The 27751-nt window shown below is 39.1% G+C and overlaps 2 protein-coding genes and 1 pseudogene across 4 annotated transcripts; all 3 read left to right on the forward strand.

The window, feature by feature from the left end:
* The first annotated feature begins 8277 nt into the window (after nucleotides 1–8277).
* Nucleotides 8278–12596, forward strand: LOC121783404. Of its 3 annotated transcripts, none has more exons than XM_042181462.1 (8): nucleotides 8278–8573; nucleotides 9404–9576; nucleotides 9696–9910; nucleotides 10088–10159; nucleotides 10310–10414; nucleotides 10516–11252; nucleotides 11382–12066; nucleotides 12150–12596. In XM_042181462.1, exons 2-8 carry the CDS (start codon nucleotides 9533–9535, stop codon nucleotides 12377–12379), a joined length of 2088 nt encoding a protein of 695 aa, XP_042037396.1. In that variant the 5' UTR covers nucleotides 8278–8573; nucleotides 9404–9532; the 3' UTR covers nucleotides 12380–12596. The 3 variants fall into 3 exon arrangements, with proteins under 3 accessions (XP_042037396.1, XP_042037395.1, XP_042037397.1); XM_042181461.1 differs by having other exon boundaries at nucleotides 9459–9576; XM_042181463.1 differs by having other exon boundaries at nucleotides 9459–9576; nucleotides 10094–10159.
* A 6600-nt stretch (nucleotides 12597–19196) lies between these two features.
* LOC121785471 lies at nucleotides 19197–21974 on the forward strand (annotated as a pseudogene).
* A 233-nt stretch (nucleotides 21975–22207) lies between these two features.
* LOC121785062 (probable tocopherol cyclase, chloroplastic) lies at nucleotides 22208–26540 on the forward strand. Its single transcript, XM_042183403.1, has 10 exons — nucleotides 22208–22573; nucleotides 22974–23218; nucleotides 23855–23934; nucleotides 24385–24461; nucleotides 24661–24830; nucleotides 24933–25030; nucleotides 25242–25349; nucleotides 25537–25653; nucleotides 25847–25996; nucleotides 26112–26540. Exons 1-10 carry the CDS (start codon nucleotides 22311–22313, stop codon nucleotides 26286–26288), a joined length of 1485 nt encoding a protein of 494 aa, XP_042039337.1. The 5' UTR covers nucleotides 22208–22310; the 3' UTR covers nucleotides 26289–26540.
* Nucleotides 26541–27751: the final 1211 nt, after the last annotated feature.

The raw sequence follows: 27751 nt of genomic DNA on the forward strand, positions 1-27751 counted from the left end.
CTACGTCAGTTCGGCATTTCAGCTTACCGAGCAGGTAGTAAACCACAACAGGAGTAAGAGAGTACGAAAGGCTATACGAAGACACAAGAGCAGAAAGAAGAATTTTTTCATTCATAAGAAAAAAATTTTTCTATACAAGGAGGGCTTCAAGGCCATTTTACATAAAGGAAGAAACTAAACTAAGAGAAGGGAGACGAAATCATACTTCGCTAGCTTCGTCTCCACCTTCTCGGTGAGGTTCAGCTTCCTTCTCCTTATCTGCTTCAGCTTCAGCCTCTGCCTCCTTGCTCTCCTCAGCCTGCTCGGCGCCACCGTAGCCGATCTGCTGCGTCTCCTGATCGGCTTCCTTCTCCGGATGCCCGGCTCGCTCGACTTCGGCCTCCCGCTCCAGCGGCTCGGCCTCACCCTCTCCGTTGTAAGTCGAAGCGGGTGAAACGGGTCCCACGGAGGCAAAGATAGCCTCCAGGTTCTCGTCCCGATCAGCTCGACAACCCCGGACTCGGTCTGCAGAAAGCAGGACCGAGGATGAAGCGAGCTCCTCAAGGAGCGGCAGATTCTGAAGCCGAGCTGCTATCTCTCGGCTGTACAGAGGCAGTACGACATCGGCCCCCTGCTCGCCCTTATCGGCAATTAGCCTTACCAGACTACCGACAAAAGCCGAGAACTGGCTACTCAAAAAGAGTTTCTCCGTGTAAACACGGAGAGCCTCCCCCTGGGCAACCACGGCGGCAGCATCACTCCGTTTCGTCTGCTCTCGCTGGATGACGAGCTGGTTTTTGGCAAACTGAGCTTCATCCTGGGCCGAAATCCTAGCGGCTCTGGCTTTCTCAAAGTTTGCCTCGGCCTGCTCGGCCCGGTGACAAGCAGCCGCCAATTTCCTCTGCATCTCAGCATAGTCGTTGGACGCTTTGGAGAGTTCGACGGCGACGAGCTTGGAGAGCATATCGTTCCTCTGAAAATGGATAAGGAAAAAAGTCAACAGAGGGCACCAAAAATACAGGACAGAAGCCAGGCCAAAGAATCAAGAAGACAATTCACCTCGGCGAAGTCCGTGGGCCATAAAAATGGCTCACAGATATGCTCCGAAGGAGGCGCCAAGACCACGTCTTTCTCTGGCGCTCTCGGGGGCTTCTGGGTCCTCCCCTTCCTACTTGCCGAAGTCGACTCCGGCTTCTTTGGACCCGAAGAGGTCTTTTGCCTCTTCGGATTCTTCTCGGCATCAGGCGCCGAGCTGGTAGCCTTCTCTTTCTCCGGCTCCTCAAGCTCGGAGGACTTTCGGATAGCCTTATTCAGCATGAACACTGCCAAAAGGCAAGAAAACAAGGTTAGTTTTCTTCGTTAAAGCAGTAGAGCATAAAGATAAAGAGAAATCCTCACCCTCGGCCTCTTCGTCCGAAGACGAGATATTGAACACGAGGTCGCCCTTGACGAGCTCAGTTTCCGAATACTGTTTCCTAATCATAGGAATCTTATTGAGCTCGCCCTCGAGCTCGGCCAACGGTTCTAACCGAGGATGGGGAATCACGGACTTCGGCCTTCTCCAAGGAAAGCCCGGAGCCGAAGTCCTATTATAAAAAAAGAAACGGTTTTGCCATTTCGGCCACTTGGTTTTGCAGAAGGCCCTAAAAGGCTGTAAGGGGATCAAGTAAAACCAAGATCCCTTCCTTTTAAACTGGAAAAAATTAAGGATTGCCCTCAGAGACAGATCCTTATCTAGCCTACGCAGTTCGGCAGCAAAAGCCGATAAGTGCCTCCAAGAGTTCGGAGTCACCTGACCTAAAGGGAGTTGAAAAAAATCAAGAAGCTCTACAAAAGGTGGGGGAAGAGGAAAACGAAGCCCGCATTCTAAGCAGGCTTCGTAAACGGTGGCATAACCCTCCGGCGGGTCGTTAGCCCTATGATCATCGTCGGGAACCACCGCCTTCCCCCCAGGTAAAAAATATTTCTCGTGAAGGGATATCACAGTATCCTTACTCAAGATACTGTGAAAATACTCTACGGTCTTCTCCCCGGATTCTTTCCGGCTAGAAGACCCCTTATCCCCTTTCCTACCGCTACCCGACACCGAAGAAGAAGAAGAAGACATTTTTCTTACTTTTTGAAAGTGAAGAAAGTCTGAAGAAGCTCTTGAAAGCGGAAGAAAATTTCTCGAGAAAGAGAGAGTATAGAAGACGCAACAGCAAAGGTGTTCAAATGAGGAAGAAAGAGCATATTTATCAGATTCGGCGAAGATTTCAAAATCGTTGCACCGTTTCGAATCCCACCTTTTCAGGATTCAACGGCCGGATTTTACTGTCGCATTTAATGCAGTCACATGCAAGGCACGTCCCCTGACGTCAGCCTCCCCCGTACCTTTATCCAGAATGCCGAAGTGACTCGCTTCGCCGAAGTGAATCACTTCGTCTTTCGGGGGGGGTAGTGATGGGGTACGAACTAAACAAGCCCAAGGAAGAGTATGAGTTCGGCATTACCAAAGAGTTCGGCCTCAGCCTACAGCTCGGTAAAAGCCAACCAATCAAGCTCTGCTCTCAGGTCGGCATCAAGCTCTACTCTCAGATCGGCAACCAAAGCAGTTCGGTCTCAGTATTCGACCGAACAAGGAGTTAGTGGACCCATGCAGGATTTCCACAACTTCCAACACACCCACTACCACGTGGCGTCAACTCAGGCCACGATCTTAGGCCATGACCTACACGACATCCACGACCTAGAGTGATGATGTAAGCCACGATCTTAGTCCAATGTATAAATAGAACTTAGATCTGGTAGAAAAGGGTTAGAATCTCTCTAGAGAAATAATCATATAGCAAGTCTGTGTTGTAAGCTGTAATTGGCAGATCAAGCAATACAAACCTGCCCCCATTTCTCCCCGTGGACGTAGATTTACCTCAGTAAATCGAACCACGTAAAATTCTCTGTGTCGTGATTTATTTTTACGAGCATTTATCATCATCAAAAATTCGCGGAATCATCATTCAATAATTTTATATATTTAGTGCAGTGAAACAAGGTGTTTAGAAAGTGACTGACGATGACGAACACACTTTTGAGTAAGAATGGGAAGGGCCTCATTATTTGTTTATTTTATCTATGATTGAATTTGTTATAATTGCTTGAAAGATAGCTACCGAGAGAATTTTAACCACATAAGATAGGTACCGAGAGAAAAAATATATATTGAGAAGTATACCTTATCATATAGAAAACTAAAAAGTGACGATTCTATATTTTTTTATAGGGAGTTGATTAATTAAAAACGACTGTATATATACCATCCTAGCTTGTGAAAACAAAATCAGTTAGTAAGTAATAAAATATTGGGTTTAACATTTATACTCATTCTTAAATTGTTTGTTTTGCCTATTTAATTTCGATGTTCATTAGTTAACTACATATTAATATGGAAGTAGTGAACATGTGTGTATGTATCACTTTGAAGGGGTACGATATTTGTTTAGAAATATATAGAGATTTGTTGTCTAGATTCTCCTCTATTAAATCGTACCATTTTAAAAAGAAATATGCACTACACCCTCACTAATTAACATATTTTTGTTGTATATTGTTTGAATAATACAAAGATGTAGGAGTAGCAGTTTCTTCTTACGAAGACAGCTATCGTTATTACAAGATTTCAAAAATTCAATTGCCTATATATTTATTCAACTAAATTAAAATATAGGGCTATTAACGTATTACTATGAACTATGTGCGGATGTCACATTTAAAACATTATGTATCTATATATTAAGTGTAATGATAACTGTCATTATGAATTACTAGTAATTTATATTTTTATAGATAATAGAAGTATAAGATAAACAAAAAATTTTTACATATTTTTAACTAATATAGTAGATATTTACGTATTAATTATAGTACTACTAAATTATGTTTGATGTGACTTCAAATATTTAGCTATTTGAAAAAATGTAAGTGCACCTATGTCTTCTTCTTAGTGCAGTTTGAATTGACATATTCTACCAATTTTCAATTATTCGATATCAAATACAGTAAGAAACTATAGTTGACAGAGGAATCATACATCTATACTACCCGTATTTGATTTTATGTATAAATAAACACTGTAGGTATTGGCCACTCAAAAGTTGGAAATAGTGGCGGATCCAGACCCAGAAATGGCGGGGCAGAATATAATATTTAAATATTAAATATTTAATTTAATATTATTTTTTATAATAAAATAAATAATATTATATTAATATTTAAGTAGCACCAGCTTTGTTAATAAAATATAAACATGCATTAGCTTGCAAATATGTATTATTCATTTAAAAATATAAAATTATTATAAATATTATATACATAATCATCGTAAATATTATATACAAAAGTGTACGTAAAGTAGTAAATATTTTGATTTCAAAAATATTTAAAATGTTTATTTTGTTACATATAGGCATGGATCACAAATTACAAATACTTTAGGAAAAAAATATTAACACAACAATAAAAATGATTTTAACTAAAGAATAAATATAACAACATAATATATGCAAATTAGTAAAAGTTTAGATTTCATAAATATTTAAAGGTATTATTTTGATAATATGAAGAAATATAAATTGATAACATAAAAAAGTAAAGAATGGAAAAAATATGTTCTTGTTGAGTGCTGAACCCTAGACCTCTTAGCTAAAAACCCAAAAACCTATCTATTGGACTACTACATTTTACATGACATTTATTGAAAACAAATACATTTCTACACTCCACAGATGGAGTGGATATACTATTTTCGGCTCAATTCAAGGGAAAGTTTAGGCTTTCCAAATGGCCGGGAGGGCCCCCTAACCCCCCTAGATCCGCCAGTGGTTGGAATGTTATAATTATGCAATATTCATGATGATGATGATATATAACTATACTGTTGCCAATGGTGGGAAATGGCTCTTTTGTGTATCAAAATTAATAGTATTTGACTACCAATTTTATTTTCACAATATGTGAAGTATATAAAGATATGTAATCCACTCTTTATTGTTATATTGATTTTTTCAATTTCGGACCGACACGCGCGAACATACATTACACTATATGGATTAACAAATTAACAGTTATAGAAAAATGAAATAAATAAGGTATACGGTATAGAGTATACTTAAACACTATCTCTAAGTTATTTTTATTAATTTTAAATAAAATACGTACCATAGCCAAATATGATTACCTAATATATTCAATAATATTTCAGTGAGGATTAATTCTCAGGGTTGAGTGATATATAAAGTGATCACTCTACTTTTCCCATTTCAAATTTTAGACAGAAAAATATTATCTCATGAATCATGGTACGTTAATAGTAAAAGATAATAATTGTCACCTCGACAGAAACATGATCTTTGCTTTTGTACAGTATTTAGTCTCAAAAGTGTTAAAAAAAATACCCCCATGTACTTTTAATAAATACTTATTTTTTTATCCTTTTGTTTTCTCTTTCTGATGAGATAATTGGAAAATTTGTGTATCTCATAATTGGTTATAGGTAGGGTTTTTCTTTCGTGATTGCGACATTTTATAACTACCGAGTTAGTTTCATTTTTATTACAAAATTTATCTTTAAATAAATTTACATGTAACAATTAAAAAAAATGAATATACTATGACATTATTAATTAAGCCACCAAACTATACGCGATAACGTATAAATGGCAAATGACAGATAATCAAACCCTCATGTGCCCTCGTTAATTTTTCACAAGCCATAAAAATAATCAATTTTCAAATACAATATTCGTTTTTGAGAGAGAAATTACGACTTGAAACTGTCAATTCGTCTTTTATAATATCTTTGTCTATTATTGTATTGTTTCAATCATGAAATTTAATATACTGAAACCCATCCTTCTGTAAATATGGTACTGAAAAAGATGTATCCTACCTTATATGATTAGAGTCAATGTGTACCCTTATAATATAAATTATAAAAACTCGATTTTCTTACTTCTCACGTTTTGAATTCCAAATGCGTATTAAATGTAAATTTCGAGACTTAAATTTGGACAGGCTCCCGTGTGCGCATGCGCATGGTGCACGCACGGTGAACTCAAAAAAGGTGAGGGAGGAGTCGGTGGAGGACGATAAGGTGGGATTTGGGTGGAGTAGGGGGAAGGCAACGGAGAAGGAGGAAGAAGGATGGGGAGGAGAAGATGTAGGGAGGCGGCCATTAACATTGCGTGCTCATTTGTGCATTGGGCCAAATACCCTAATATATCTATATCAGTCTCGACGGCCCAAAACACAATTGGTATCTTACATTTTATAATAAAACATTAAACGCCGCTACAAAATATGCATTTAATGACTGCATTAACAATATAGCGTGCATTGGGCTAAATTTCCTAAAATATCTAGATTAGTCTCAACGGCCCAAAATATTATTGGTATCTTGCAATGCATAATAAAACGTTAAACGCCACCATGAATTACACATTTAATGACCACATAAATAATAGTATATGTATTGGGATAAATACCGTAAAATATTTTTATGAATCTCGACGATCCAAAATACTATTGATGCCCTACCGTTCATAATATAACATTTATTGCCGCCACAAAATTCTGCATTTAATAACAAGTACATATAATTTCACATTCATTTTACTTGATAACTATATTTTTCGATGCTTGGACGCAAGGAAGATGTAAGGAGGCCGCCATTAACAATGCGTGCATTTTTGTGCATTGGGGCAAATACCCCAAAATATCTATATTAGCCTCGACAGCCCAATACACTATTGGTATCTTGCATTTCATAATAAAATGTTAAATGACAAAACGAATTATGAATTTAATGACCACATAAATAATTGTACGTGTATTGGGCTAAATACCGTAAAATATTTTTATGAATCTTGACGGCCCAAAATACTATTGATGCCCTACCGTTCATAATACAACATTTATCGCCGCCACAAAATTATGCATTTAATAACAAGTACATATAATTTCACATCCATTTTACTTTATAACTATATTTTTCGATGTTTGGATGCAAAGAAGATGTAAGGAGGCGGCCATTAACATTGCGTGCAATTTTGTGCATTGGGCCAAATACCCTAAAATATCTATATCAGTCTCGACAGCCTGTAGTAATATTGGTATCTTACAGTTTATAATAAAACGTTAAACACCGCCACAAAATATGCATTCAATGACTACATAAATAATAGTGTGCACATTGGGCTAAATACCCTAAAATATCTATATCAGTCTCAACGGTCAGTTCACAATAAAACGCTGCTACGAATTATGCATTTAATGACCACATAAATAATACTCCCTCCGTCTCCGAATAAGAGTCGCTAATTTCCATTTTGGGCCGTCCCCCATTAAGAGTCACTCTTCATTTTTTACCATAAATGGTAGTAGGCCCCACATTCCACTAACTCACTCCACTCACATTTTATTATAAAACCAATATAAAAAAGTGGGTCTCACATTCCACTAACTTTTTCAACCAATTTTTCTCTACATTTCTTAAAACTCGTGCCCGGTCAAACAACGACTCCTATTAGGGGACGGAGGGAGTAATGTGTATTGGGCTAAATATCGTAACATATTTTTATGAATATCGACAGCCCAAAATACTATTGATGCCCTACCGTTCATAATACAACATTTATCGCCGCCACATAATTATGCATTTAATAACAAGCACTGTACATATGATTTCACATTCATTATACTTTAGGCCTATATATTTTACGATGTTTGGACGGAATCTATCTTATTAATGTAAATTTACTAATTGCAAAATACAGATTGAAAAGAGAAAATGAAACCCTAGCCCATCTTATCCCTACCTACCTCATTTTTCTAATGAGTATGATTATTTAATGCTCTTTTCCTTCTTTTCCATTTTGTATTTTGATACCTTCCTTCTTTATTTTCTCAAAGACTTTAGGGTTCTCTTTTTCTCTAGCAGCCCAAAAACCCATCCCACTCTCACTTTCTCGCAGTGATACCCACGCACCAATGAGACGCGACTTAAGTGCCTGGACCATATTTTTCACCAGACAGCGACCGTTTAACGATCCTCGCCGTTCAGCGCGTGTGGGTCACGGTTGGACTCTCGTTTGACTAGGGTTTCGGGCATCGTTGGTTGTGATAACATTACTCTTAAATGCTGCGCTGGCGCTTTCTGATTGGCTGGATCTTTCTCTCTCTCTATGCAAACACATGGGTTTGTATATTGTAAGTATACACGCCAAAAATCTGTACGTATAGGGCGACAGTAAACTCAAAATCAAAGAAAAAGAAATATCAACTCAACTCTATCTATCTCTCTATATATATATCTCTTCATTTTTATGTTTCTCTCTCTAAAACAATTTTTTTCCCTCTCTTTTGCTATCGGATTTCAGAGCTGATTACGCTAGGGCACGCGGTGGATTCCGGCGAGAATTCGCCGGCGCAGCCGTGGAATCGGTGGAGATTGGTTTTCGAGAGATGAATGGAGAGTGTTTCGGAGTGATTTGTGGAGAAATGATATCTGAGCTGTCGATGAGTGGAGATTATTGATCTGATTTCGCGATCCGAGAAAAAAGGTTCCTACTTTTTTCTTCTTCTCTTCTTTCTTACAGTACTATTTACGTTTTTATTTATATGAATTTTATTCATTTTTTACAAAATTACTAGGTTTTAGCTGAGTTTCAGCTGAGTTTTACCTGATATATCGTGCATCTATTTTTATCCCAAGTGGATTTCAAAATTTACCACGGTATCTTATTTTTAGCTGTCCTTTTTTGGTGTGTTTTTGTTTTCACGTTCTCATCATTTTATGGCACTTTTTATTGCTTATTCTTTACTGTTTTTTTTTCCATGTATAGCTGGTGAAGTTGGTATATTAAAATAACGTTATGACTTCACAAACCCTAATTTGAGCTAATGAAATCAACACATGAAATCACGGTTTACAGTTTGGCGATAGCGTGAGCTGTGTGGGGGTTTTGATTTAATTTTTGGTGCCAGTTGAATTTTCCGATCTGATTCAAAGTTCCGAATTGAATTTCTTCAACAGGAAAACCCTAAAATTGAAATTGGGCTATTGTTCTTTTAATTACTCATTTTGCTATTTGTTTAGTTCATTTATCTATTAGAATATTATATCTCATGCTGACATCTGTAAGATTTTGCTGTATCCAGCTTTGTCTTTGCTGGGATTCTTAACTAGGGTTTCAACTGTTGCTTAGGAGTTAGGACAAGGCTTGTAATAAATTCATACTACTATCTTGCAATTGATGAATGCTTCTTTTACTTTTAATTACTGTTAATTACTGCTTGTGTATTTATCTTTTTAATTCTTAGGTTACATACATTTCATACCATGATTTTATGCCCCAACTTTTGCAATTGTGTACTAATAGCTTCATTTCAGTGACCGGTTCTTGGGTTTATGTTACTGAATTGGATATTGTTGTTATGGGAGATAGTGATTTTGAGGATTCTACATCGAAGTTAGGAGTTCGTTCAGATCAACTCAATAGCTATTGACATTAGTAGTGCCATGGAAGCAAGCGAGCCACCAAAACACGAGCATTTTTCGATACGGTGAGTGCCAGTTGATTAATTTGACATCTTTTTTACTGCACAGTGTATGTGCAATATTGAGTGCTTCCTTCTAACAATGTGAAGTGTGCTGTATTTTAATTTCTCAAATATTGGTGCAGTGGTTTTGTTGCTGATATGAGAAAAAAGGATTTGAAGACATGTTATCCATTTGCACCTCAAGGCAATGATGTTGATCCGGTTAACTATCAGCTGCCTCCTCTATCTGTTCCTGAATTTCGATGGTGGCAGTGTTCGAGCTGCATACCAAATGCTGAGACAAAGACAACTACAAAAGAAATGGTGGTGGCGACCACACACGGGAGAGATAACACAGGTAAATGCTGAAATTAAAGATTACATTGTCATCAAGATAGTTGTGACAAAAGTAGGTAAATTGATTTATGTGCAAAATTTATGAACTGCGCGTCTATAAATACAGTTAGCAAGAACTTTTTGTTGTATGTTTTGTTATATCCTTACAATAATTTGAGGTGATAAACTTTGGTTATAGTTGCAGAAGGGGAAGACAGTGATCAAAGTAAAATTAACAAGACACTTAATTTATGCAGCAGCGATTTCACATGTAAGTTTTGTTACATAAGTCAGGTATTGATTAAAGAGTCATGTGTGTAGTCCCAAGCTAGAATCTCAGTCAGATTTAAATCATTTGCTAGTTGGCATAGAGCACAACACCGTTTTTTCCCCATATGTAACATCAAGAATATCTCCTCAGGTAGCAAAGGTAAAGCAGATATCAGGGATATAGAAGCCAGAAATTCATTGCATATGTCTGAAGTAAATCTGCAGCAGGTTTTCAAGAGGCTTAATAACACTCCAGGTATACTGAAAATGTGAAAGAGTTTCTCACTGATTATTTCCTACTAATGATAAGGATAACTATATATATAGCATGTTTCGCTGACCAACCTTTGTGTGCAGTTGAAGAGCCAGGTACTGTATCATATGGAAGGGATGGTCCTTTGAGTGCATTGGCAAGCAGGAGAAAGCCGAAGCTACGTTCTTTGGCTGATATATTGGTGGAAGAAAGGACCCAAACTAGCAGTATTCCAAGGACAAGATCTGCCTCATCAAGTGGAATGAAGGTTGCATCAACTGAGATGGAATCAGTTTTAGTTCCTCAGCATCAGGTAGACGTCCCTGCCAGTCTTGCAGAAGCTGAGAGGAAAAGAAAGATCTCGCTGAGAGAAGATACAGAGCCTCTGCTGTCAATTTTTCCAAGGGCTTTTGCTAAGAGAACTAAGGGCATTGTGCTTGACCCGAAAAAGGTTAAAGCTATAGATGCCAACAAAAAGATGAGACACACCCGTAGAGACAATGAAATGGCCCAAATGGGTGAGCCTCTCCATCCAAATAACATGTCCTCTGCAAGTTTACAGGAACAAACACAGAAAATTGGAGCTGTGGATGATCCTTTATTGCATCCCAGAAAAAGCATCTTCGGAAATTCCAATGGCGGAGGAACCATGGAGTTGGGCCTTTCACTCAATAGTTTTAAGGATCCTGTAGGTGATCACAATGTCCAAAGTTCTTCCAGGAAGCGTAGGTACATTCCCGATCTGAATGTGGAAATACCGGAGATGGCTGATATGGAAGAAGAGCAGCAATTTACTACTCTTTCCAAGGAGAGGAGTTTTCCTCTGCAAAAAACTCATGTGGTACAACAAAATTAACTTCTCATATTCATTATCTTGATATTTCATGTCTATCAATCAATCAATGGTATTAGTTCAAAACTGTTTTCTTTAGGTGTGACTAATTGAATCCCTCTGCTGTTCATTCTCTAGAATGCCTCTGCCTCTGCCTCTGCCTTCCGCAGTTACAAGACTGGCAAACGAATAACTGATCCGGGAAACAAAGATAACAATGCAGAACTCGGAGCATCAGATGACATACCGATAGAAATAGTTGAGCTGTTGGCCAAAAGCCTGCATGAAAGAGAACGTGGAAATCCGAGGAGACGTGATACAACGGAAAGACATCCTTCTGCAGCCGCATTTCCTCTTCCCAGCAGCATAAATGTTTCAAATGGAAACATGGGAGTCCAACCAAATAAATATCAGATGGATATGAGAAAACTTAGGCAACCAGAGTGTCCCTCTATAATGGCAGGAGCAAAGTCCACTACATGGGAAGAAATGCTAGATTCCCGCGCCCAGAAGCGCCCCATTCTCCCGAGTCCAGTCTCATTCTTAGACAAATGGAGAAGTGCCGATGGCAAGGGAAAGAAAGTCGCAACTGATGTGGCTGAGCTCAGAGAGGATATAGGGTCATCAGATCCTTCCCAAAGCGACAAGATTCCTGCAATGCAGCTGTTATCCTTGATGGAGCAGAGAGTTAAGAAATCTGATCCTTCATACAAAGTAGGTCAGCCCTTGTCTCCCTGCAAGTACCACCCGCGTCTAAATGGAAAGGAGAACCTCATGAGCTTCCTCCACTTCCCTGAAAATGGCAGCAGCTCTTCGTTAAGAGGTATGTAAGATAAGACCATTCGCTACTGAAACTCTTCCTTTTTTCTTGTTTTCATGACAACATACATATATTGTTTCCTTCAGTAACTCAAGATGAGGCAAGGAGCTCAAAAGGTAATGAAGAAGCATTAGGTGAGTGCACTCTCAACAGGAATCCTGCAGACTTCAGCATTCCTCAAGTAGGAAACGAATTCACCATAACCTCAAATGATTTGAAGCGAGGAAAGAAGACGAATGGTTTCAAGGGAAAATCGCGGCTAGGCAATGTCGATGGCAGGAAGAGAGGAAGAAAGCCTCGCAGAAAGAGAGTGTGATCAAATGAGAAACTCATTTTGATAAATAAGAATCCGTATTTATCTTATGATTTGGGAAGCTAGTGATTCTCATTATGATAGTATTAGTTTCCATTTAAAAGGATATTTTAGTAATTTAAACATTGATTCGGTATACTGTTAGTTTGCCAATTTTTTGGCTTTACCATTTTGTACCAAATAAAAGAAGTTTAATTTATTTTTATAGTAGTTATTTTTAGGCGAGGTTTAGTGTTCCATTATCTTGATTAATCTTGGAATTTTTTATTATTTTTAAACAATGAGTCCATGACTTTGAATCCAATACTCCATATGTAATTAGCTCGTGTAATTCAACTATAAAGTCAATTATTCATTTGTGCATCTACACGTCGGATATAAAATGTAATCGATTATACTAGCCTTGATAAAATATGACCAAATTAATATTTAGTACAGTACTAAATATTTGGTCATATTTTGAAACAGACACATGTTATATATATATATATATATATATATATATATATATATATATATATATATATATATATCTATATATATATATATATATATATATTTATTGTGGCGAATGTTTGTAAGATCTTATTTCATTACATACCATATTGAAATACAATTGTTTGAATTTATGTTGAATCTCTCACTTTCAATTGATTTAGTTAGTTTTGCTATCAAAATAAAAAAACACACTACACACAATCATTCCTCTCTTTCTTCCACTCCTTTTCACAGGCGGAATTCCATTGAAGTACCTAATGGGAGCTCTTATCCGCCATTTGTACCCGCAAAAAAAAATTCCAATGAAGGGAAAGACGCGAGCGCCTCTCGCGTGTTTAAATGAACACGCCTCTCTCGCGTGTATAAACAATGAAACACGCGTCTCTCTCGCGTGTATAAACAAAGACGCATTACTGTCTCGCGTCTTTTAAGAAACACGCATGAGTCTCATGCGTGTTTGCCTTTGATACAGATCCGGTCGACACTGCTTCTGTCTTACTCCCACCTCGCGAACCACTCTCACTCCCACCGCGATTGGAGATGTTGGATTCAAGTCGATTTTCGCTGGTTGGAGATGTTGTGAGTGTTAGTGTTTGAGCTCATCAAGATCGGATTGAGCTGGTGGAAGAATCAAGTCAGGAAATAGCCGTTGGGAACCAAAACAGGAACTAGCCGTTGGAAACGGTTATAACCGTGTTCGGCAAAAGGAGCTGTTCGGCCAAAGGAAGCTGTTCGGCAAAAGGAAGCTGTTCAGCAATTGGAAGCTGTTCGGCAATTGGAAGCTGTTCAGCAATTGGAAGCTGTTCGGCAATTGGAAGCTGTTCGGCAAAGGAAGCTGTTCGGCGGTTTTCTTGATCGATACTTCTTAAGGGAGTTGCGATTCATTCCGGAACTAACAACAACAGAAATCAAAAGTGATAGAGAGAGAATTCAAGAGAGGAAGTGTTATCTTTCAGCTGTGCGTTTTTAGCTCTCGAAGCAAGAAGTTTTCGGGCGAGTTGAGGGTTTTCCATCTTGTAAATTCTTGAGAGTTTTGAGTGCTCTTATGTTTGTAATTTCTCGAGTGATCAATAAAGAAACACACCAGATTCTGCCCGTGGATGTAGGCTTACGCCGAACCACGTAATTCGCTTGTGTTCTTCCTTGCATGTTGTCATTTCATTAATTTTGCATTTCGATCATCACAACCGTAGGTTCGTTCTTCACAACGTGGCGCCGTCTGTGGGAAATTCGTCCACTGAATTGATCGAGAAGGCATAAAGTTTTGGGAGTTCTTTCTTTGTTTCATCAAGAAGGCGCTCAACCTGTTTGAATAATGGCTGCAGCAAGGTTTGATGTTGAAAAGTTCACAGGCCGAAATGATTTTGGCCTATGGAGGCTGAAGATGAAAGCAATCTTGATGCAACAGGGTTTATGGGAAACCCTAAATGGTGGAGGCAGTAATGAGGAGGAGAAGCCCGAGCCTGATGAAAAGGAGAAGGCAAAGGCTCAAGACAGAGAGTACAAGGCATATAGTACCTTGATACTCAACCTCAATGACAGAGTCCTCAGAGAAGTTTCAAAGGAGGAGACAGCGGCTGGAGTTTGGTCCAAGTTGGAGTCATTATACATGGCCAAATCCTTGGCAAATCGGCTGCACCTGAAGCAGAAACTTCTCACTTTCAAGATTGCTGATGGAAAAGGTGTGTTGGAACAGCTCGAAGAATTTGGGAAATGCATCGATGATCTTGAGAACATTGATGAAGAGATTAAAGATGAGGACAAGGCTCTGATGTTGTTGAATTCCTTGCCACCAAGTTATGAGCATTTCAAGGATGCTATACTTCTTGGTAGAGAGTCCAAGATTGGATATGAAGAGGTGTACTCTGCTCTAAAGCTCAAGGAAATCCAGAAATCTAATCCAAAGTCCACTGAAATGGTGTCTGAGAGTCTGAGTGTTGCTGATCACAAGAAGAATGTGAAAAGAAAGTCACAGAAGAAGCCATGGAAAAACAAGACAGCTGACTGGAAAGAGACCAGATCATGCCATCACTGCAAGAAACCAGGCCACATAAAGAAGAATTGTTGGGTTTGGAAGAAGAAGCAGGCCGAGGAAGAGAATGGCAAGAACAATGCTGATATTGCAGAAGAGTTGGTGGTCCCGGAGGCTCTGTGTGTGACTGAGGACATGGAAGAACTTCCATGGATCATGGATTCTGGATGTAGCTTCCACATGTGTCCAACTAGAAGTCATTTTGAGGAAATCAAGAATGCAGCTGGATCAGTTTTGTTAGGAAATGACCAGATATGCAGAATCAGAGGAATTGGGTCCATCAGGCTTAGACTTCATAATGGCTCCATCAGGTTACTCACTGGTGTGAGGTTTATTCCAGAGATTAAGAGGAACTTGATCTCTATTGGAGTGTTGGATGCAGCAGGATATAATTGCATATTATCTGATGGGATTATGAACATCGTCAAGAATGGTGATGTTGTTATGATGGCTGAGAGAAAGAGAAGCCTATACTATCTAAAGGCAAGTGTGGTTACTGGATCTGTGAATCTGGTGCAGGTATTAGACTTAAGAATGTGGCATCTCAGACTCGGACACTTGGGAGAAACTGGAATTAAAGAATTGGCCAAGAAGGAGCTGATTAAGCTGGAAAATCCCAATGAGCAGTTGGGTTTGTGTGAGCAATGTGTGCTCGGAAAGAGTAAGAAACTGCCCTATGGAAGAGGAATTCACAGCTCAAAGTCACCACTAGACTATGCCCACAGTGACCTGTGGGGCCCAGCTACACCAGCTTCATTGGGTGGAGGTAGATACTTTCTATCCATTATTGATGATTTTTCTAGAAAATTATGGGTGTTTATCTTGAAGGAAAAATCAGAGACATTCATGAAATTCCAGGAGTGGTGTAGGGAAGTGGAGGTGGAGAAAGGGTGTTCTTTGAAGTGTTTAAGAACTGATAATGGGCTGGAATTTCTGAGTGGGGAGTTTGATTCTTTCTGCAAGCAGAAAGGTATGAAGAGGCATAGGACATCTCCATCTAATCCCCAACAGAATGGAGTTGCTGAGCGCATGAATAGAACCATCCTAGAGCGAGTTAGATGTATGCTCTTTGGCTCTGGAATGGCTAAGAGATTCTGGGGTGAGGCTGTGAGTATGGCAGCAGTTCTCATCAATAGAAGTCCTTCTTCAGCTATAGCTTTTGACACTCCTGATCAGAGATGGTATGGAAAGGCCATGGATTATTCGAATATGAAGATTTTTGGTTGTATGGCTTATGCACACATCAAGCAAAGTAAGTTGGAGCCAAGGGCCTTGAGATGTGTGATGATTGGATACCAAAAGGGAGTGAAGGGCTACAGACTGTGGTGCATAGAGCCAGGAAATCAGAAAGTTATTATCTCTAGAGATGTGCAATTTGAAGAAAGTAGGATGCCATTTCTAGAAAAGGCTCAAGAGAGCAAGAGGCCATCTCATTCTGAGAAAGAACCAGAGCCTGAGAGGATGGTGGAGATGGGTGTTCCAGAACCTGAGGAGGCTGAGGAATCAGTTCAGGTGGAGGTTTCTGGAGCAGATAGAATTGCTGAGCCTGAACAGCAGATGGGAAATCATAGTGAACAAGAAGAAGCAGATGCTGATGTCTTGAACCCTGAAGAAGAGCAGCAGGATTTGGGTGACTATGTTCTAGCCAGAGATAGGGTCAGAAGAATCCCTAAACCATCTACAAGATACAGTGAAGAAGAATACTTGCTATATGCACTATGTGTTGCAGAAAACATAGAGTATGCAGAGCCTTCAAGCTTCAAGGAAGCTATGAGTTCTAAGGAGAGCAAGCAGTGGATGGAGGCTATGATAGATGAAATACAGTCCCTGATCAAGAACAAGACATGGGTGCTTGTGAAGAGACCTTCCACACAAAAACCAGTGAGTTGTAAGTGGATATACAAGAAAAAGTTGGAGGTTGGGAACAAGATTAGGTTCAAGGCTAGGCTTGTAGCTCGGGGGTTCACACAAGAGGAGGGAATAGACTATAATGAAGTATTTTCTCCAGTGGTAAAGCATGCCTCAATCAGAATTTTGCTAGCTATAGTTGCTCAAAGAAGTTGGTTTTTGGACCAACTTGATGTGAAGACAGCCTTTCTTCATGGAGAGCTTGAGGAAACTATATACATGAATCAGCCAGAGGGATTTGTGATACATGGGAGTGAAGATAAGGTTTGTCTACTAAAGAAAAGTCTATACGGTTTGAAGCAAGCAAGTAGACAATGGCATATCAAGTTTGATGAACATATGCAGAGTATGGGATTTATAAATTCCAGATATGATAGTTGTGTCTACTTCAAATCAAAGTCTGAGGGACCTGCTGTGTATTTGCTATTATATGTAGACGACATCTTGCTTGCTGGACCAGATAGACAGGAGCTAGATAGGGTGAAAGCCTTATTGAAAAAGGGATTTGAAATCAAGGATCTGGGGAGTGCTAGCAAGATTTTGGGAATGGATATATTCAGAAATGCAGATAAGAGGGTGTTGTGGTTGTCCCAAGAAGGCTACATTCAGAAAGTACTGCGCAAATATCAGATTGACAAGAGTAGAACAACCTCAGTGCCACTATCACAACAGACTAAGCTGTCCAAATCACAATGTCCCAGAAATCAGCAAGAAGAAAGAGAGATGAGCCAGATACCTTATTCCAACATAGTTGGGAGTGTGATGTATATGATGATATGCACAAGGCCTGATATTTCTCATGCGGTAAGCGTGGTGAGCAGATACATGTCCTGTCCGGGAAGAGAGCACTGGTTGGCTTTGAAAGGGATTCTCAAGTATCTCAAAGGAAGTAGTGATCTGGGAATAATGTTCAAATCAGAGAATGAAGGAGATAAGGATAGCATTATTGGGTTTTGCGATTCAGATTATGCAGCTAACCTTGATAATAGGCGCTCACAATCTGGGTACATATTTACCTTGTTCGGCTCCGCGGTGAGCTGGAAGTCTAATCTCCAATCCGTGGTGGCTCTATCGACGACGGAGGCAGAGTATATAGCTCTTGCTGAGGCAGTAAAGGAAAGCTTCTGGCTTAGGGGTATAGTTGGTGATTTTGGGGTGAAGCAAGAGAATGTTGTGATCAAGTGCGACAGCAATAGCGCGATTTGTCTCTCGAAACATCAGACATATCATGAACGCAGCAAACATATAGACGTGAGGCTGCATTTCATTCGAGATGAGGTTGAGAAGGGTGCGGTGAAGATTGAGAAGGTCAGCACCGAGCACAATGCGGCTGATGCACTTACTAAAGCCCTACCAAGATCCAAGTTCCGACATTGCTTGGATTTGGTTGGGGTGGTCCGAAATTTGTAAGTATGGGAAGGAAGGTGGAACTGGTGGTGATGGATCTTAGATTGCTCAAAGGTGGAGGATTTGTTAGTGTTTGAGCTCATCAAGATCGGATTGAGCTGGTGGAAGAATCAAGTCAGGAAATAGCCGTTGGGAACCAAAACAGGAACTAGCCGTTGGAAACGGTTATAACCGTGTTCGGCAAAAGGAGCTGTTCGGCCAAAGGAAGCTGTTCAGCAATTGGAAGCTGTTCGGCAATTGGAAGCTGTTCGGCAATTGGAAGCTGTTCAGCAATTGGAAGCTGTTCGGCAATTGGAAGCTGTTCGGCAAAGGAAGCTGTTCGGCGGTTTTCTTGATCGATACTTCTTAAGGGAGTTGCGATTCATTCCGGAACTAACAACAACAGAAATCAAAAGTGATAGAGAGAGAATTCAAGAGAGGAAGTGTTATCTTTCAGCTGTGCGTTTTTAGCTCTCGAAGCAAGAAGTTTTCGGGCGAGTTGAGGGTTTTCCATCTTGTAAATTCTTGAGAGTTTTGAGTGCTCTTATGTTTGTAATTTCTCGAGTGATCAATAAAGAAACACACCAGATTCTGCCCGTGGATGTAGGCTTACGCCGAACCACGTAATTCGCTTGTGTTCTTCCTTGCATGTTGTCATTTCATTAATTTTGCATTTCGATCATCACAACCGTAGGTTCGTTCTTCACAGTGAGCAAGGGAAGCGGTGGGAGTGAGAGTGGTTCGCGAGGTGGGAGTAAGACAAAAGCAGTGTCGATCGGATCTGTATCAAAGGCAAACACGCATGAGACTCATGCGTGTTTCTTAAAACACGCGAGACGGTGATGCGTCTTTGTTTATACACGCGAGAGAGAGACGCGTGCTTCATTTAAACACGCGAGAGACGCTCGCGTCTTTCCATTCATTGGAATTTTTTTTTCCGGGTATAAATGGCGGATAAGAGCTCCCATGAGGTACTTTCATGGAATTTCGCCCCTTTTCACATGTCCAGATAAATCTTGTCCGGATTCACTGACTACTCATCTCAAAGGAGGCAATTTGTTTTGCAATTTCACAATATATAGTAAATTGAGCTGATTTTTTTAGTTTTGGTTGCCACTGCGCTTTGAGATTGGTGCAAAAATTGGAGGCTTAATTCGTTTGGGAAGAAAACAAGGTAACTGATTATTGCAAGGGCCTTCATTATCTAAGCTTGAAATCTAGTTTTGTGTAGGATTGAGATGAATTTTTGCTGGGGTTATAGCTGTTGATATTCGTTTTTAGTTTTTGAAAGCGTACTTCGCTCCAAACCCTGCATCTATGATTGAAATGAATTTTTTAGTAATAATAATAATTTTAATAAGTTATGCGGTTATTCTGTTGAGGCGTTTAACAGGATTTGTTTGAGGAGGAAATTGAGGAATTTGATGTATGTTAAGGCTTTGAAGATTGATTATGGTGCCTGAAAATGGAGTGTTTTGCAGAATGCAGCATCTTCCATAAAAAGATTGAAATCTTTGTTTCAAGTTTTATAAATGGGATGAAGAAGAGATGATTATCTACTTTGATATCAGATACTAGGAAACTGCATTTGTTGGTATGATAAGCAGGTATTGTGTGGTTGGAGGGATCTTTGTTGGGGCGAAAATCGATAGAAACAGTGTGTGTTTGGGGAAATTGGATCTTCCTAGTAGGGATTTGTGATGGCATCAATCAGAAGAACATTGTCTCCCGTTCCTCGACCAGGAGGTGTAGGCAATGGGGAGGCTTGTCAAGTGGCGTCGCCTTTGTCCAAGTCGTCTTCAAACAGTCAGAACTACCCTCCACAAGGGGGGCTGTTGTCTTCCTGGCTGGGCTCCTTGGACTATGCATTGTACAGAATCCAGAGCTTCGTTCTTGGCCTTTTCTCACAACGAGCTTCTAGGGATGTTGATAGGTTGAGGATGAAGGGGCAGAATTGGCGGAGGGTTTACTTACATATCTTGATGTGCTGTTGTTGGTATCTTTGTTGGGCTTACACCATATATACCATTGAGTATGTCCACAAATTCCTTGCCTAAACAAGAAGCTTTTGATTTCGAGTTGATTGGGTTGAAAAGTGAGATGTCTAAAGTAGGCAAAGTTTCTCTGCAAGAGAACTCTACGTGGGGGAGAGAGAAGGTCAATGTTGAAGTGAGCAATCCTCGTTCTGACCTTACCCTTTTAAATAACTCGATGAATCTGTCTCGTGCTGTGGTGTTTAATATTGATAAGCTTCTGATCATCATTACTTCAACACATGCTAAGCCGCTCCAGGCCTACTTCCTCAATCGCTTGGCACACACGTTGAGACTGATCCGACACCCTCTTCTTTGGATAGTCGTGGAGATGAATTATCAGTCCATGGAGACGGCTGAACTTTTGAGGAACTCTGGAGTCATGTACAGACATCTCATATGCAGTATCAAGAATGAAACTGGGATAACAGATAGAAGCGCACTCCTTAGGAATGTGGCGCTCTCGCACATTGAGACACACCGTCTTGATGGGATTGCTTACTTTGCAGACGATGATAGGATATACTTGACTGCCCTGTTTGACCAGATGAGAAACATTAGGTATTGCATCCACCTCGAACTCATATATTGGAAATTTAATCTGCTCGAGATATATTTGCTCAGAATTTATGTGTCCTTGTATTACATACATGAATTTTCGATAAGGAACCAATTTTAAGGTCTAACTTACTCATATCTTCGAGCAACTTAAATGTATGTAGTTAATTAGTGAATCAGTAACCTACCCAAATTAGGATGTGATAAAGTGCAAATGACTGTGATGATACTCAACTTTTTTTTATTGATGCAGTCGAATAGGGACATGGACAACGGCCAAACTGGTTCAGAGCAGAGACAAAATTCTCATTGAGGGTCCGATTTGTAACAGCTCTCTAGGGTGGCACGTTGATGACAGGAAGAGACGATCTCAGAGATTCCATGATGAGATGTCAGGTTTAGCTTTCAATAGCACCGTGATTTGGGATCAGAAGAGATGGCACTTGCCCACAATCGAGCCAATCAGGCAGATGGAGACGGTGAAGCCAGACATACAAGTGAGTTTCCCTCCAACTGCCAGCATGCATCAGATCGTATACTTGAAATCATTCATGTTGGTCCATGTTAATTTTGTCAATGCATCATGCTAACATGTTTACTCCATTGCAGGCAAGCACGTTTATTGAGCAGCTCGTGGAGGATGAGAGCCAAATGGAGTGCTTCTCGATGGCCTCTTCAGGGATCATGGTTTGGCATCACACAACTGACACACATTCCTACCCTCATAACTGGTTTACAAGTATCTGGAGCACCATCTCTCCACTTACTGATGCTTTGCAACTTTGATTCGTGTAAGAGATGGATCCTGTTTAACCATTTCCTTTGTCCGTTTCCCTTCTTCTGAGCGCGTATTATTTTCCATTTGCAGTCCCCAGTGTACGAACGAGCTTATGCAGCGATTTATTGTCCTGGTTATGGAGATTGGAGACAATCCAACAGATTCGTTGAAGAATTTTCCCGGATTCCTGGTTCAAGGTTGGATATTATTTCTGTACAGCTCTCTCTTGTCATCTTGATAAGATTGGTCATGGATACTTACAACATTAGGTTTGAAGATCCATTGTGGAAGAGAAAATGGAAATGCTAAGAAGAAAGTGAGGATGAAAAAAGAAATGTAGTTCTTGATAATGGTTTGATATGTAACTATGATTTAATCTATTTAAATTTTGTGTTCAATTTGTGATTTGAATGTTCTTTTTTTTTTTAAATATGAAAGAGTCTAATGGAAAAAAATAACATATGTTTATAACACAAAAAATAACAAATGGAAAAGGAAAGACCATATAAAATGTCGGTTTCTTAAAAAAAAGAAAAAAAAACTTTCCAATTTGAGTTTGATTTGCTGGGTATATTTTACAGAAAAATAAAACAAACAATTAAATAATTAAATAAATCTGAATTATGTGATCGAAGATTTATTCGGCCACGTCACCACATTCCAGCAACCGACTACAAGTGTCGCCGCCGCGCCCTAAAACCACCACACATACTCATTCACTACGCTCGGTGAGCTCCATCAATGGAGAATCTCTCTGCAATTTCCAGAAATCCATGCCTTAATTCGTCGCCTCTTCGTCCCAAAACCGCCACAGCACTTCCGTTTTCTCCGGCGGAGCTGCCGATCAGGAAAAATTCGCGGCGAGATTTTTCGGTGAAAGCTGCGTTGAACTCCAATACAATTAATTCCCCAGCCGTTAATAAGAATGGCGATGGGGTTGTTATTGCCGAACCTATTTACGAACGCACGCCTCGCAATCGCCCCCTCCGAACCCCTCACAGCGGGTAAATTTTCTGTCTTGTGAATTCGAGAATCTGATTTCTGCGCATGTGATTATGATGACTCCGCTCTAAATTTGTTGAATAACAGTTAAACTTTTTACTGTGTGATTGAAATGAACTCTTATGAATTTGTTTGCTATATTTTGTCGATGTCTGTATAAAACTGTAAGCTGCAATCTCTAGACTCTAGTTGAGGAGGGCATGGGGATGTTCTTTGCAGCTTAAGCTGAGATAAAGACATGCTGCAGCAGGGAAGGCTTAAGCACGTCTGAGATTAGAGTCAGCTTAAATTGAATTGAATGCCCAAAATATAATTGTTTTCCATCTTGATGTAATTTGCAAACAGTTTATGTAGCAATGATTGTATTAGATGGAATGAATGAGTTATCGATTTCTTTTTCAGGTTTCACTTTGATGGAACGGCCCGGAAGTTTTTTGAGGGCTGGTATTTCAAGGTTTCTATTCCAGAATGCAGGCAGAGTTTTTGCTTCATGTATTCTTTAGAGAACCCAGCATTCTCTAAGAAGTTGAGCAGACTGGAGGAGGCACAGTATGGGTCGCGATCAACTGGATTTGGCGCTCAAATTTTAGGGGCTGACGACAAGTTCATCTGCCAGTTCTCTGAAGAATCAAAGAACTTTTGGGGAGGTATGTTTGTTTGTTACTTGTGTGTGTGTATCTGTCTATATTTGCTTCTCTTTCCCATCACAATGGCTTTATGTATATTCATAGTGGTAAATATATCCCTGGGGCTGGGGGAGGTAGAGCCTGGTTAGAAAAGTAGATCTGTCCATGACCATTAGTCAGCTTTGAGTTACTATCTTATTTTCTGAAATATCTTTAGCAACTCAGTTTCTATGATTCAGAATATTATAATGGTTTATTGCACATTAAGCCATACATATCTTTACAATAATGTTGGAGACCTGCTACAGTTTATTTTTAGCTATGTCACTGGTAGAGCATGCTTACTTAATGAAGGAAGTCAAGGAACCAGTTTGTACCTGTCATTTATCTGAGAGATGCTTTTGACATTACCAGGATGACCATTATAACTAGTCAATAAGATGATTTTCAGCATATCATTTTGGAGCTTCTTGATCACTACATTCAGTTTGAAACAGTTTTCTCTTTCTAAATGAGGGGGAATTTGCCTCTTTTTTAGTGGAATCTCATCCATTGCATTGTTTTGTCACTGAAAATTTAGAATTGAACATCCTTTCCCTCATTGTCTTACATGAAATTAGGCAGTGGTCGTCAAATTGATAATTTTGCTTTTGATAGACAGGGATGAGTTCATGCTTGGGAGTACTTTTGCGCCACAAAAGAATATGAAACCCCCAAAGAGAGAGATCCCTCCGCAGGTTAGCACGTCTACTAGGAATTCTGCTGAAATGCTACTGAACGCTGATTAGTTTATACTTCCTCCATACAAGAAAATAGTGCACATTTTTCATATTGGGATGTCCCACAAAATAATGCACACTTCTTTACTTCCATTTTTTGGACATATTTCATTTATACTTTACCCTCATTAACTAACATAAAAAAAATACAAAGTGGGGTCCTTTCTCCACTCACAAAATACATCACCTAATCATTAAAATCCTTGTCACACCAAGGGCACTATTTTTTGGTACGCTCCAATACTGTGTACATTACAAGCAAAACCAGGAAGTGGCTGTTATTTAGAAAGAGCTTTATCTTCATGTCCATACCTTCACTTCTAGTACTAAGTTAATGACCTTTCAGCTTTTATATATGGATTGGGACATGGTAGTTTCCATTGTAACTCAGCAAAATATTTTATTCAGGAGTTCAACAGCAGGGTTTTGGAGGGCTTCCAAGTTACCCCACTTTGGCACCAGGGTTCTATCCGCGATGATGGAAGGTAAATCTTCTTCTTAAAGTTTTTGTTTTTTTCAATTTACATGGATTGCACAAAGCATTCTCTATTTACTTTAGCAAGTGTGGTTTTTACAATGAGCTGCACCTCAGATTGTTCATAAATTTATAGATTGTGATTCTTTGGACTAAAGTGAAACCAGTTAGATTGTTTGAAGCTTGCATTGACACGATTAGCTTGACAGGAATGATTTTGCAGAAATTGTAAAGACTGCACGCTGGGCCTACAGCACACGCCCTGTTTATGGATGGGGAAATGTTGGTTCAAAACAGAAGCCAACAGCAGGATGGCTTGCTGCTTTTCCTGTATTTGAACCTCACTGGCAAATATGTATGGCAGGCGGACTTTCAACAGGTATTTCTTTATCAACTACTTTGGTTTAGAATGTCGGAGGATGTAATTCTCAGTATCATTTGTTTGCACAAGCTTACCTTTGTCTATGATTTCTTGCTGCAGGTTGGATTGAGTGGGATGATAAAAGATACGAATTTAAAAATGCTCCATCATATTCTGAAAAGAACTGGGGTGGTGGCTTCCCTAGAAAGTGGTTCTGGGTATGTGGAATATCTTCTTGCATTGATTATTCTTTTCTTCTCCTGAATATACTCTCCGTATGGAATTGGAAAACTTTCAGTATCAATGTAAATACAACTTTTGCTTGTTATTTTTGGGTTGAATTCTCATGCAGTGGGTAGGATCTCTTGATAGAGTTTATCAGTTGGTGGCACACATGCATCTAAATATGTTGCCTACTCTTTTCTATAGGTGCAATGCAATGTCTTTAAAGGAGCAGATGGTGAAGTTGCTTTGACTGCTGGTGGTGGATTGAGACAGCTGCCGGGACTGGGTGATACTTTTGAAAATGCTGCACTGGTAAGCATCTATTATGTGAATTCTTATGTCTGTTTCACACCTTGTTTAAAACATGTGAAGAATATGATCATAGTAAAATGCTTTTGTGAAAGAAATTTGTAAGGAAATAGTACCTGTTTTGGTGACATTGCTTGCGAAATCTATGATTATAACAAAAGAAGAAACTCAAGCTTTTTATGTTATGCAGATTGGAGTTCATTATGGTGGGGTTTTCTACGAGTTTGTACCATGGAATGGAGTGGTCAGCTGGGAAGTTGATCCATGGGGCCATTGGTTCTTCTCTGCAGAGAATGAAGCATATGCGGTAATCACATTCATATGTTCGCCTCTACTTTGATGTATCCGATGAAGCTCCAAATGCTACTATAGTTTTACTAGGTGTGGAGCTTAAGACGAAAGAAACAGACTAAATCCAACTATGCTTCTTCTCGAGTGTCCTGAGAGACCTTGCACATTGATTATGTCGAACCTTTTATAATAAGCAGTTTATTGAGCAGGTGGAATTAGAGGTCATTACAAAAGATCCTGGTACACCATTGCGCGCTCCCACCACGGAATCTGGCTTTAGTCCAGCCTGCAAGGACACTTGTTTTGGTGATTTAACAATGCGACTGTGGGAAAAGCGTTATGATGGAACTGCAGGAAAGGTATACTTCAGCCTCCCTTCACCCCCCATTTACTTGATCATATTGAAATTTTACTACAAATGTGCTTGCCATGAATAGATTTCACTAGAACATTCGATTCCCCTTCCGTGGTTAGGTTATTTTGGATGTTACAAGCGACATGGCAGCTGCAGAGGTCGGAGGAGGACCGTGGTTCTCTACATGGAGAGGCAAGACCAGAATGCCAGACCTTGTCACTAATGTTATTGGGCTTCCCGTTGACGTAGAGGGGCTTTTCAGCTTGGCTCCTTTCCTCAAACCCCCTGGCCTGTAAGTAGCTGCATCGATGATCACTTGCTTAGACAAAGAAACATAGTAAATATACATTCATGCTGCAAATTACGAATTCCTTAGCTGTAGTTATCATCTTTCAATTGATACTATTGTATTATTGTACGTTACGCATGCGTATATGTATAACATACTACGAGAAATGTTATGCTATATACCTGCGTATATGTATAACATACTACGAGAAATGTTATGCTATATACCTTATACTTTATGTGAGTATTATTCGTGAAAATCGTTCTCATTTTGTTCATGTAAGTATTGATCTTTTCGTTTTATCCGTTTGATATTAAACCTTAAAAGTCATAATTCATTGATATAATTAATCTTACATAAAGCAAAGCTTGATCGTCCATTTTCTTTGTAACTTTCATAAAATGAATACAAGAATAAATCGAGCTTTGATTTTTATTATGTTATTTTTGAAATTAATGGCGTCAATCATCATTTTTAAGGTATTATAATGAAACTGAATGAAAAAATAGGTCATTTGGGATTGACGCAAGAATGAAAAAAAAATAGTTGAAATTGTGTAGTGGAAAGAAAGAGAAAAAAATTACCACGAATAAATATAAACTAAATAGGATGGACGAAAAAAAATATGATTTAGTCCTCGTATTCTCACACAAATGCTTCAATATATTTTCACGAAGTTAGGTTGTGGTGGTTAATGACTGAGTATTGTAATTTTTTGATTGGTTGACATTTCAATAACGTGTACTATTGCTTCAATAGGGAGTAGTAATATAATAATATTTGATGGTTTTTGCAGCTTGATAAATATATTTACTTTAGCATTATCAGTAACTATCTGTATAACTACATTGAAGTTGAAGTAAAGAAAAAAATTAGTACAAGAAAAGACGTGTAGTAATGTAATGTGCATTTTTTTCTTCATCTAGATTCAAGACTAAGTCGGATTTGGTGATAATTTTCCAAATTGACCATTCTCAATTTATTTTGGTCATATTTAAAATTAGTAGCTCAAAATATTAGGCATCGCATTTTCCCTATTAAGTCAATGTTTAATGTGCAAATTCCATAAGCCTTCGGATTAGTTAACTATTCTTAGTTGTTACTCCCAATTTAAAAAATTAAATAACTAAATAAAAACGTTCTGTACTTAGTAGTTGTTTAGTTTTAGTTGTAATTTATAATTAGTTTACGTTTATGGCAACTAAAATTTATGAAGTAACAACAAACAAACTCATTTCTCCATCAAGAATTATGCAAATGTTTTATGACAAAATAAAATTAATGAAACAAAAGTGCTAACAAAAAAAGGGAAAAAAAGAAACAAATTAAAAACTGAAAACAAATGAAAGAAAAAGTTGTGGTCTGGGCCCGGAATCGGACCATAACTGCGGCCCAACCATCACCCACAACCTCGAGTCCGTACCAAAAATCCGGTGTGGTCGCGACTCATGAGTGCCCTTAAGGATATAA

The sequence above is a fragment of the Salvia splendens genome, chromosome 21 (assembly GCF_004379255.2).
Source record: "Salvia splendens isolate huo1 chromosome 21, SspV2, whole genome shotgun sequence".
NCBI lineage: Eukaryota > Viridiplantae > Streptophyta > Magnoliopsida > Lamiales > Lamiaceae > Salvia > Salvia splendens.